The sequence below is a fragment of the Tetrao urogallus genome (assembly GCF_951394365.1).
Source record: "Tetrao urogallus genome assembly, chromosome: 2".
NCBI lineage: Eukaryota > Metazoa > Chordata > Aves > Galliformes > Phasianidae > Tetrao > Tetrao urogallus.
The window spans coordinates 34893415-34906446 of NC_136814.1; the positions used below are offsets into that span (position 1 = coordinate 34893415).

Here is a 13032-nt window from a genome sequence, read left to right on the forward strand (position 1 = left end):
ACGAGTCATATGGAATCACTGGCAGGTGACGGGTGAATGAGACAGAATGCTAAGGAGGCAGATTTTTGTCTCCTATTCCTTTTCTACAGAAATTCAAGGATCTTGACATACAGAATTTTTTCAGAGAAGTGGGCAGGCAAGGAGTGTTCTGGATCAAATACCTGTTTCGGTCTTCCAAAAATAATAGTAGGAGCCAAGTTTTTGTATGGAGTTTTGAGTTCCTAGAAGCCAAATTCAAAACAATAGTCCAGTCGTTACCCATTGTTACGTATTTTCCATCCAGTAAAGAAATTATCCATCAAGTAGAATTGTTTAAGATACAAAAGTTATAAATACTATAATTTAATTGGAGTACAGAATTTTATAAGTTAAAGCCTTGGTAGCTAAATTACCTCTCAAGTTTGTCATAACAAAGAAAGCATGGATCAGATACACAAAATCTCTGTGATTAACTAGTTTACCTTTATCCCTCTGATTAGCTCTGGATTGTAAGCCTCTTTTTATTTTCCTTTATCTCTCCTTAAAGTAGGACGTAATTCTTATTATGAATGTCACACTGGTTGTGTTCTCTGTGACAGTGGAATTAACTTGTTTGGCTGAGTGGCAAATCTACTCAAAGCGTCGCTAGAAATTCAGAATGAGCTAAAAATAAATGCTTCCCCTGTGAGATAATCTCATTTTTTGAACTTCTGTCAATATATAATTTAGGGAAAAGTTTTATTAGTTATATTTTATTTCATCAGAATGAAAGTGATTTTTTTCTTCTTTTTTTCTAATTTAATGCCTTCATAACACGCCCCCCTGAATCAATCTAATATATGTTGCTCTGCCAGCATGATTCTGCCCCGAAAGAGGGAAGACTGCAGCAACTATTGGACATCTTTAGCTCTTCAGGAAAGGCTCGTAAAGGACCAAATTTTATCAGCCAAAAGTGTTCTAAATTTTAGCATCAACCTTGTTGCGCTATTTAGGTACATTTAAGGGCAACCTGTTTAGATGGTAACATCTTTGGACTAGAATTTGTAGTTGCTGTCAGTTTTCGCTTCTAGGGTTTTATGCTGTGTTTCTGTTTTTTTGTTTTTTCTTTTAATTTGGTCTTTCTTTTCTGAAGGTACTTCATCTTTCACCATGTGAAGAAGTGCTCATCAAGAAAGAAATTGACTATAGCTTTCTCTAAAGCAGCAATTTTTATTTGCAATATTATGGTAAGATTAGTTACCTACAGGCTTCAGGTTTAGAGATGTGTTAATCTTTATTATTATATAGAAATAGTATGTACAGTGGTGTTGGTTTTCTTTTTGTTTTCTTTGTTTTCTTTGTTTTCTTTTTTTTTTTTTACTAACAAGTATTAATATATTCTAAGTTGGTTGTTCAAGCCAGGCTGATTGTTGAATACACTTTATTTTTCCTTCCAGGAGATACTGAGTTTGGGTAGGCTGTACTTAGGGTATATGATGACCTTTCTCTGTTTTTCCTGAACTACAGTACTGTCTTGCATTGTTATGAAGATTAAGTCAGTGTATCCTGGATAGATGTTAGGACCCTGTTTCAGGAAAATGACACGTGAACACTTGACTGTTCCCTCTACTGTGCCAGTTCTGGTCAACATAATGCATTAGAGGTTAGCTAGTCATGTGCTGGAAACACTTTTGACTTAGAGCTCCTATTCTAAATAGGTTAAATAGCTTCCTGTATATAGAGCTTTGTATAGAAGAGGTTCAGGAAAGTCGTATTTAAAGCCTTGGAATTCTTCCAAGGTAATTTCTAGTTTTCCTTTTTATAGTAATGTGTCTGTCGTTGTGCTGTACGTCTCACCTACTCAATCAAACATTTGTTCAGCAAGCAGTGGAACCACCACAACTATTTGCTGGGGGTGCACGCTCACAGTCCTGCACCCTGCAGGATGATTCTTCTCATCCCTGGCTGCATGGTGCTAAGGCATGCATGCACTGAAAGGTGAAACTTTCAGCCATCCTTCCCTTAGTAGAGGCACTATTTTGGGTACTGGATTTCATAAAACATCTGAGATAATTACATTTCTATAGATCTTTCTTTCAAATACAGATTGAAAAGATACTGGGCAGACAGTGTGACTTCATATACGTCATTTGCTTGGAAAGCACTGAAATTAAAGAATGTTTTTTGGAGAATTAACTTTCAATGGTGACTATATGAGTAAAAGGTTACTGATGATTTTTCTCTTACCTCTCTCCATGCAGTATTAAAAGGTGAACAAAATATGCATACTTGAAGTAGAGATAGGGATTATTTTTATCTTGTATGCAGTACAAACATTACAGAAGGACATAGAAATGCAAGCCAATACTGAAGTGTGGCATGATTGATTTGTTTTCATGTTGCACTTCGCTATTACTAGTGGGTCCTTCCATGGAATAATTAAGTAATACAAGAGCAAAGAAAATATATCCTAATGCTCTGGCCACTTGCATATCTAGTCCTTTACGATGTGTTTAACAATGACAATAGCATGGTCACCCAGCTTCTGTATTAGAGGGTGCATCCTTGCCTGTTTTGTCTAGAGGCTTCTCAGGACATGTTGTTGAAAGAATTGTGTAATTCCTCTCTAAACTTGCTGCTCTTATTTGCTTTCACAGACTTCTGTGGTAATAAATTCCAGATGCTCAATTCCATTTGATCTGTCTGAAACTTAACTCCTCCTCGTTTCGATAGCGTTCCCCATTTCTGGTGTTGTGATATTTGGTGAATAACAACTTTGGCTTCACTGTACCCGATGTTCTGATGAATTTTCTGCTTGCCAAAGTACAGAGTCCTACCCTGTTTTGGCTTTCTCTTCCCAGAGCATCTGTTCCAGCCTATAATCGTTTTGATTGTCTCTTTTTTTCTAATGTTTTCCAAGTTCCTATATTTGCGCAATGGTTTGCGTGTACCTACTTGTTGCTCTTTTTTCTTCCTTAATTGATTTTTAACATTTTTCAATGTATTTTTTAAATTATCAAAAATATTTTGAAATTTCAATCTAGCCTTCCAGCATGCTTTCACCTTGCCCTGATTTTTTTTTTTTTAATTGAAAGCTTTGGTAAGCACATATCCTTTCTATTTCACAGTTTAGATCGTTGATAAAGATGTGAACAAAAACACAGGCAGCACATTCATGTTAAATCCATCTAAAGGGTCTTCCTATCTTTTTTCAATAAGCATGAAATTCCATCCAGCTTTACATGTCTCCTGTAATAATCTCAACACAGTTCCTCAGGTTTGCAAGAAAGTTTTACTAAAGGGCAAAGTATGTTATTCTTCGCTTCTCCAAGGCTTAGGATTAGGAAAGTTGGAAATGTAAATTGATTGATGTGACTTTTTCATGACGAAACTGTTATTCAGTCCAATTCCTTTTTTCCCAGATGTTTACATGTAATGCCTTCATTACTTGTTCAAGTATTCTCTAGAGATGGAAACTGGAATAACTAGTTTATTTCTGAACTCCCATTATCTGTCCACATTTTTGTCTTTAATTTAAAACCATTTTTGCAGTCTTCTGACACTTCACTCGTGTTCACGATTTTGCAAAGATGCTTAAAGTTCTCTCTTTACCTCATCCAGATACAAATATCTTAATCTCATCTTATCTCAAAAAAATCAACAAAATCTTCTTTCATCATAAATATACAAGGATGAAGCTCCCTGGGCCCAACCAATTTGAAAATACATGACATATCCTACTACTCTTGTATCAGTGCCTTCCTAGTTATGTTCAATAGAGACTTAAGTGTGAAAGATATTCATACTAGTTATAAGATTGAAGACTGATATTTCTGCTGCATGTGAATTCCAGATTAATGTGAAACAGTTTTTATATAACATTTTAATAGATGCATATAATGATCTTAAGAGACAAGAATTTAGGATTCTAAGATTTCTAATCCCTGAAGTCCATTTGCATACTACCTTTGGCAAATTGTAGAATCAAAGGTTGGAAAGGACCTACAAGATCATCTAGTCAAACCGTCCTCCCATTACCATTGCTACCACAAGCTACTAAACCACATCTCGCAGCTCCTCATCCAGACACCTCTTGACCAGGAACGGTGACTCCACGACCACAAGCCACTAAACCATGTCTTGTAGCTCCTCATCCAAACGCCTGGACAGCAACTCAACCTCCCTGGGCAGCCATTCCAGTGCCTGACCACTCTCTGAGAGAAAAAGTTCTTTCTGTGTGGCTAATCTAAACCTCCTGTGGTGCAACTTGTGGCCATTTCCTCAGGTCCTGTTTGTTGCCTGGGAGAAGAGGCCAAACCCTTCCTCATCACAACCTCCTGTCAGGAAGTTATAGAGTGCAGTGAGCCTCCCCTGAGCCTCCTTTTCTCCAGACTGAACAATCCCAGCTCCCTCAGCTGCTCCTCTTAAGACTTGTGCTCCAGGCCTCTCACCAGTTTTGTTGCCTGTCTCTGGACACGCTCCAGGGCCTCAACGTCTTTCTTGTAGTGAGGGGCCCAAAACTGAACACAGTACTTAAGCATGTAGCATAGCATGCCATACAATCCCAATTGTGCAAAATTTTATGAGCTGTTGGACAGGCTACTCGTGCTGAACAGGAATGCTTCTCATACTGATCTTCAGACACACTACAGGAAGGAGCAGGCTACTGAAAACCTCTCTCAGAGCCTCTGTGGTTCTTACAAGCAAAAATGACCTCTGTATTAGTATGCTGTGTAAATCCTGCCTCCTTTGTTCTCCAAATGGATATAAAAATAAAGCATTATTTCAAAGCCATATCATGCTTGGTTGTTATGTACTCAATTCTCTCAGTAGATGCAACGTGGTGATTTTGTGGCTCTTGTTTGGGGAGATGAGGTGTTGTTTTGTTGGGTTTTTTTTTGTACTGTGCTGAGGGAAAAGTAAATTCCTCTTTACATTTACCGTGTTAGAAATACCTATTGTTTCTGAAGAAAGTGTAAGCTTTATGGGCCATTGAAGAATTCTTACCAGGCTTTGAGCAATGGGTATGCAATGAAAGTGGATGGCTTTTTCTTCTAGCTCTCATTTGAAATTCTGCTTGGATAGCCCCGGCTCTGATGCAACCTTAACTGCCACAGGCTATCATTTTTCTTAATGATAAGAAATGATATAATGATAAATAAACAGATAACGTTCTTCTCAAATGAAAATCTTCTCTGAATGGTGCTGCACTGCATACTCATTTTGTGCAGGTTTTGTTCTTTTTCTCGCTCTCTACCTAGGAGCATAACAGCATGAAAGTACCATGCTTTCTTTTAGTGAATGCAGTGTTTTGATGGATTTCTTTTAAACATTGGTATTAACTTGGATGAGGCAAGTGAAATAAACACATTTTGCTCATGAAAGTGGAAAATAACAGCATTTTTTATAGTCCTTATTTCTGCGGGAGTTTCTTTCTGGAAATTCTTAAGGACAGGGTAGATAAATATCTCTTAAAGTACTGCTTGTATAAATTAATCATGTTTATGAAGAGATGGACTATATAAGCTTTAGAGTTCTCTCTCTAATCTGTATTCCTTAACTAAGTGTTGAAGTATGAAAGACAAAGGGGTTTTAGGCATTTTCTGATCGAAGCAGAAGGAGAAAGCTGACAAGCTCAGATCCTAGTTGCCAAGCCAAGGCAAAGCAATGTCACATCAAGCAGTTTTCCCAAGCATGTGGACTTGAGCCCAAACAGCAAATCTAACAGATTCCTTCTAATGTCTCTATGTGTGAGCTTTTCTATTTTGAATTAATTTCTTCCAATAAGCCTGCTGTTACTCCCACATGCATGCACGTGTGGATAGTGGAATAGAATAGGGTCATGGACTGTTGTGATCAGCTTTAATTAGAAAAAGCCTATTATAAAATTGCCTGCAGTTTTGACGCTAGTGATGGAAATTAAGATTTACTATCACTGTCAAAAGAAAAGCTCAGGAGACACGTTTGGTGCCAACAGCTATTTTTCATTCTTCTTTAATAATATTAGCATCAATTTGAAGATAAGCAGTATTTAAATATTCATTCCTAATCTAATATATATGTTTAAATGTTGTCAAAAATCACCACTCAGCAAGAGTAATTTCAACTGTAAAAGCATTCAAAATCCCCTTTACTATCTGTATAATGTTTTTTTTTAATGATCTTTACCCAGCCTTTCAGATCTGTGATTAAATGTTTGGGATTAGGAGAGTTGTAACTTGGGATTTTTAGTTTTTCAAAAAATTGTATATTTTGTGTTATCCTTCATTCAAAGAAAAAAAGCAGAGTTCTTGGAGCTTGATAAAGTTCTTTATAGTGTGGGTGAATTTTATAGGTCCTGTGTGCTACAAGTCAATATGCTGTTGAGCTGGGACTTTAAAAAAAAATAAAAAATAAAAAATAAAAAAATAATAAAACATTGAAACAACTAATCTGTTATTATATTCAAACAGAAATGCCTAATTTTTTATTCTAGTTTTTTAGCTTGGTCTTATTCATCATGTTAAATTGATGCTGTTCATACTGAGAAGCAGTCAAACTGCAAAGTTTGTGAAATGTACACACTCAGAACTGAAATAATAGGGATTTAAGCTTTTTACAAATTCAAGCTACAACACTGAAGTCTAGAAGCCTTGAGTATGTTCCCTGAATTGATGTGAAATGGGATTTAAGGTAGATCAGGAGGATTATTTTGGCCTTCCACTTTCTTTATTCTTGGGATATCACTACCTGGAAATTACTACCATAAAATTTCCTGGTGTTGAAGGAACATTACTTGTCAGGCTCACCTGCTTTTTTTTTGTTTTCTTCTTCTTATGATATCATGTTAAATATTCTGTAGTTTTTACATACCTTTTGGCCTTTAAGCAAGACTTTCAGGGACATTTGGTGACTCCTTTTAATGCAACATCTCTTGCTGCCTTAGTCTGGCTGGCCCAATTTTGAAGGCTGATGTGTTCCTATCTGTTCCAGTCCCTGGGATGCTCTGTGGTTATTTGTTTGCTTGTGAAGACACCCAGCACGAAGGTAGGAGTCAATTGGTGGAGCAGTGTTGTAGCTAGGATAGTAGCTAGGATGCCAGTTGTGACAATTTTGTCAATCTTTGTCCGAAATATGGGCTCAGGACTGTTCCCAGTGAGCAGAACGACTGCAGTTATCCTGTGATTAGAGTGAAAGGAGCATTAGGGCCACGAGCTGTCCTGGCTGGCTTCCCCTGCCCTCAGGGCTAGAGAGTAAGCCCTGGCTCTGCTTGGCTTACTGCCATGGGAGTAGCTCTGCTGTCTTGCTGCCACGGTGATAAACTCAGCGCTTGGAAGAAGCTGCAGCAGTTTCTGCAAATACACTTGGGGAATTGTAACAAACTGCATGAGACAAAGGTCATCGTAGCAAGAGATTAGATGTCCTGATGAGGAAAGGGCATAAAGCAGTGTCCCAGGTCCAAATGCCTCTTTGGCACTTCTTAGTTTTTCTCACCACTATGATAAGGCAGTATTTTAACGTTTCTCTATTAAATCCTACTGTGCACATGACTACAGCTTCGCTTTTGGGTACCCAAATGCACTTGCTTCTAATTCTTGTTTATAAGTTACCACGATTACACCTAGCAGAAAAGTAAGTACATATTGCATTTATTTCAGGAGTAGATGTTGTGAATGTTTGAAGAGGGTTTTCTTATGCTACATTCTTATAAGATTTTAGATAATATATTGGCACAGATTTAAATATGTACTTGGAAGCTATAAAAATGTTTAACAAGCATTATATTTAAAACACACGTATAACCTACATTTATTCAGTGTTAGGTAAAGGAATACATTTCTCACTGAATTTCAGAAAATTTCTTTCTGTCTCACTCAGTGAGTTGTTTTACTGTGTTACTGACGAGTGTTTCATTTCTTCTGTACAAACATCTGATTTGTTCTGACAAGTGTGAGTGTGGTTCTCCTGGGATGCACACTCAAGTGGAAGTTTTGGAAAATCACTTTAAAAAAAAAAAGAAAGAAAGAAAAAAAAAGAAAGGAAAAAAAAAAGGAAAAAAATGGTGGGCCCTTTTCTTTATGTGCATGTGGTACCCTGAAATTTATTACCTCTTAAAGGCAAAAAAAAAAAAAACCAAAAAAAAACCCAACATGGAAGTACTGTGAAGTTGTTTTTCGGGAAGAAATATGAGGTTGCACTTTCTCTGTTTCCTATTTCTTTATAAAGCTTTTTTTGAATAAAAGTTCATGCACAGGGTTGATAGAAATCAAGAGTTTTTTAAATTATTATTTAAATATATTTGAGATTGTGCAAATTTTCTTTAGTAGAAAAATACACAGTATATTTGAACAATAGGTTTCAGAATAAAGTAATCTTTCTATTCATGCAACTGTGTGAATTTCATGTCAGGAAATTCTTTAGGTTTCATGTTTATCTAGCGCTGTACTCGTATCCATTTAGTGCTGCAAGATTTCATATTGTAGAGTAAGGCTATGCTGTGTTTTGCCAGCAATCTCCAATTGTTTTGTTGACTCCTATCTAGTGTTTGTGAATTTTCTTTCTTTGTATCCTGAGTGCTGCAGGGCAAGGACTGGCCAAAGTGTCTCAGTTGCTGCAACAATTTTTACAATGTCAGTTGCTTTCTGTAGCAATAAAAAAGGACTTTGCTCTTCATTCTCGCAATGACATGTTTTATTTCAGCCAAACACAACAAAACTCTCAAGATTTTGATTGCCATCCTGAAGTGTGTATTATGGTGTGATGCACAATCAGAAAGTATATAGTTAATGTGAGAATCATTATTGTAATGCATAATGCTTTTTTTAAAAATGCTTTTCTTGTGGTGCCAACAGAAGACAAGTTTAAATTATGAATATTACTTATGACATGAATTATTTAATGATGCCTGAGTGATATATACTACATCTCAAGGTGATAATCTCAAGGATGGCTTTGAGGATACTTTCATCCTGAGGTGTGTTTTATATTTACAGCTATGGCAGTAAGGTCTTCAAAGGTTTCTACATTTTTATTCAAAAGCTTTAGAGTCTCAAGTCATTGACTGGAATGTGCTCACTCTGTTAAAACTTTTTTAATCTTAATCTCTTTCAGTCCCAGCAAAGATGCATTGTGATCTTTGCACTGGTATGCTGCTTTGCAATTCTCGTTGCACTGATATTTTCGGCAGTGGATATTATGGGAGAAGATGAGGATGGACTCTCGGAGAAGAACTGTCAAAATAACTGTCGGTAAGAGGTAACAAACAAAACTTCTCTTTTGGGGTGGATAAGAACAGATATGAACTATTTGATGGTATGCCATAGTTCGGTGGTGTAGTTGGTAAGAGAAGTAGATAACATCCAGTGAAATGCTTTCTTGCTTTTAATTTCTTATTTTAGAGGCTTGTTTGACAAAATACAGCACACTTCTTGAAGTTGTGTTTTGTGGTATGTTTTGAGCAAGGTCTTCCTGTTCAGTTATTTTGTGTTCCTGAGTCAAAATGTATTGCATTTCAATAAATGAGGCCTGAGGTAGCTCACACTGCTCTCAATTTTACTGCACCTTTCTTTCATCAAGACTTTTTTTTTTCTTTCAGGGAAGGTCACTGATTGCTTTTGACCTGAGACTGCTCCTTTTATATAACCTATTACTGCTCTTGCACACCCCTAATGTATGTGGTGTCTTACCCAGAAACTGTGAGAAAAATAGGGATACAGACAGAAAGACTAGAGTATTGTCTGTATTGAGGCTCAAGGGAGATCTTATAATCTTATCAGTCTCTACAACTCTGTGAAATGAGGTTGTAGCAAGATGGGGGTTGGCCTCTTCTCTCATGTAACAGTAATGAAAGGTAATGGCCTCAAGCTGTGCTAGAGGAGGTTCAGGTTGGATTTTAGGGAAAATTTGTTCTCATAAGACATGTGCAGAATCTACTCAGCTACCAATGGCTGGGCCTGTGGGAAGCTGGAGGTTGTTTGTATTTATTAGAATAATCTAATGAAATTTTATTGTTTGTTGGAGCCTTTTCTCATCATTTCTGCAAGTTGTACATTTGGTGTTTGACCTCTTTGCGAACAGAAACCTGTCCACACCATGCTTTCATTTTTCTAGCACTGGCTCTGTTTCTGGTTGCTGTTGTTGTTTTTTTTTTCCCTTGTAGAATGACTTGGCCTGTTCACTTTGTACACTTACAGTTCTGGATGGCCTTCTAATACATGTCTGAATTTTCTGGAGTTCAGTTAGCTTTTCCTTGTCAGGGCCTGAGATATTCTCTACTGTGAGTTACTGCCTTCCAAAATTTTTGAAGACAACTGTATGTGTCACCTCTACACCCACTCCTCTATGTGGGAATCTTTGACAGAACTAGGTCAGATGAGGGGAAAGTCTTTCTGCTCAGTTGCTTCAGTGCACTGCACATGATTTCAATTATAGACCATGCTTTCCTTGTAGTTTCATAATGTAATAGTTCCCAATTTTGTCCCTAGGCTTAGCCATGAAAGACCTTGATCTTCTCTTTGTACTTTTCAAATGGAAAAAAATAAAAAATTAAGAGTGAGAGCAGTGTACAGTGTCATGGTAAACCGGGGTATTGTTTATTCCATGACTAAGGGAAGAAATGCTTTTTATGGGACCCAGCAATCTCCCTTTCCAAAAATGCTCATCTTTGCTCAGTTCTTTGTTGGTTGGCGTATGTAATTCTTGTCTCTTTGGACTGTGAAAGTAGAATCTGGGAGTAAAACTTCACACTGATGTTAACCATTAGAGTTGGTGAAACTGTTCTGCATTTACAGCGATAAAAGTGATCGCAGCTCTATTTTAAGATGCCTTTCAAAGAGAGATTCAAGTGCGTGATCTAGCTACTAATACTTGAACCATAACACTGTATAAACCATCTCTAATAACAGCTATTGCAATATCAAAGTGCTGGTATCTGCTACCTACTAACATTGAATCCTCCTTTGCGCGATGGAAATCAGGCTCCTTTATGTGTTAAATATATTACAGACTTAACTGAAGTGCTGTGAGATCAGTTGCTGTGAGGCATATATTTAGTACTTTAGTACTATTTAGTAAGCACTTTTAATAAGTAAGACAAGAATTATTGAATTCTTATATTTCTGCTGTGTGAGTACTTTGACTGAAATTCAGGAACAGGCGCTTACATTTGCAGGATTGCTGAGACATTTAGCAATAGAATGTCATTTTTTAAGATGAAACTGTTATCAAATACAAGTTTCATGCCTGTGAGTCTAGATTTATTTTTATTTGTGAATAAACTTGATGGGAAATGTGCCGTTGAATTGACAAGAACTTCGATGATGGTTTGTTAAACTCTTTCTTCTACTGAAAATCAGCTCCATTTTGGTGTTTGGATTCTAAAGGAAAATATATTTAAAATAGATCTGTGGTCTAGAATAGTTCTATAATTAGAAATAAAAAAGGCAGAGATAGAAAACTGAATGAAGTAAAATGAAGCCATTTCTAGAAAGCTGTTTTTTTTTCCTAGGTTGAGAGAGAAATCATTATACTTTAAGTAGTATTTTCCAGTAAGCCTCTATATCATCTTTTTGTTACTATGATTGTATTGTTGTTCCTGAATATGAATAAAACCTTTCTGATGAGATTACTGTAGTTCAGCATGAGGTTCCTCATTTGTTAATTCCTAAACTCCTTGTACATAATGAATGCTTACTGGATTTGTTGTCCAAAAAAAAACCTTCCTCTTTACCATTGTATTTATTTTTCTTGGGAACTTTGTAACAAAAACTTGGCAGGGAAGTGGAAAAGCAGACTTTATTACATGTCTTTGCTAATTGCTGAAGGATTTGTTGCCATCTATTTAAGAGGGCACATAGGAAATATTTTTATTTCTTTAAAAATTACTATGCTTGGACTATTGATTATGATCTGTAATCTTTGAACTTCTTGCTAAAAAGCTGAGTCTTTAATCAAGAACTCTAAACAGCGTTTTGCTTACAGACGGTTTGTGTCTCTCACAATGTGAAGCCAGGTGCCTGGAGGCTACAAACCATTTTCTGTTTTTGTTAGTTACAGAGGCAGGCAAACAATTCGATGTATTCAAGCAGAACTTGGATGTTCCATATTTAACTAAGAAATGAATGAAATTCTTTCCTTTTCTTTTTCCTTTTTTTTTTTTCTTTTCATACAGAATTATGTTTTTTTAAGCTTGCTTACAGGAGTACAGAAATTGGTAACTTAGAAGACATTACAATTCTGTCCTAGTAGTTAAGGGCAGGTAGTAGGGCAAATACATGTACCATAAAAATAATGACTAAGAGCCAATGTAAAAATTACTATCTTCTGCTGACACATAGTGCTATTCAAAATTAGAGTTGGGTGGAGGTGGGCAAAGGTCTGTGAAATTTATTTGTCAGAAAAATTTTGGGCTTCAGAATTGAAATTAGAATCTGAGTTCTGAGTGCGAACTGGAAAACTTTATTGGTTTAGATGAAATAAAGTCTCCCATGTAACACTCATACCATGAGTCACATATGGAGAAACTGGTTTACTGAAAGTAGTTGTTGTATCCTTTAAAAAATTATTTTTATTTTTACGGTTGGACCAAGTCAGTTAAGAGGCATCTTTTCAGTACAGAGAATGCTGTGCATTCCTGGCTTGGTTCCACTAAATTTGATTTTAGAATATCAGACTTAACAAAATGCAAATGGCTTTTGACCCTTTCTATTAAAAGCAGTGTTAACTGATTGACATTTAAGGATTAAAAAAAAATTACAAATAGTAACGACTGTGAAAAGCAGTGTTTTTGCAGTTTGTACTTCTAATGGGATGCAAATAATTCTCTTGAGATGTCTGCCATATATTGTCAGACAGGTACTGATAGATCAGACTGGTTAAGAGCATATGCTTAGCAGTCTGGGAACTTTGCCTGGCCTGTCTTATCCTGGGTCCATTAGACACTGCATCTATAAAATTAAATTTTTGTAATTTGAAAATAGTACCTTTTTATGGCTGATTTGATTTGAATAAATCTTGGCTAGCCTCTGACATAAGACTTACTTGATTTTGTTAAAACTGGCTGGTGATCTCTAAAAACCAAAGTGTGGAAAACAGAAG

The 13032-nt window shown here is 36.4% G+C and overlaps 1 protein-coding gene across 2 annotated transcripts in view; it reads left to right on the forward strand.

Moving 5' to 3' along the window:
• Positions 1-13032, forward strand: part of PLD5 (phospholipase D family member 5) — a gene marked incomplete at both ends in the record, with an annotated part of 156907 nt that overhangs the window by 51252 nt on the left and 92623 nt on the right. The window contains one exon of one of the 2 annotated variants that reach the window (XM_079550721.1): positions 9049-9185. In XM_079550721.1, the coding sequence (XP_079406847.1) occupies positions 9049-9185 (137 nt within the window). Of the gene's footprint in view, positions 1-9048; positions 9193-13032 lie in introns of those variants that run through there. The other variant, XM_079550722.1, reaches the window with a different exon arrangement.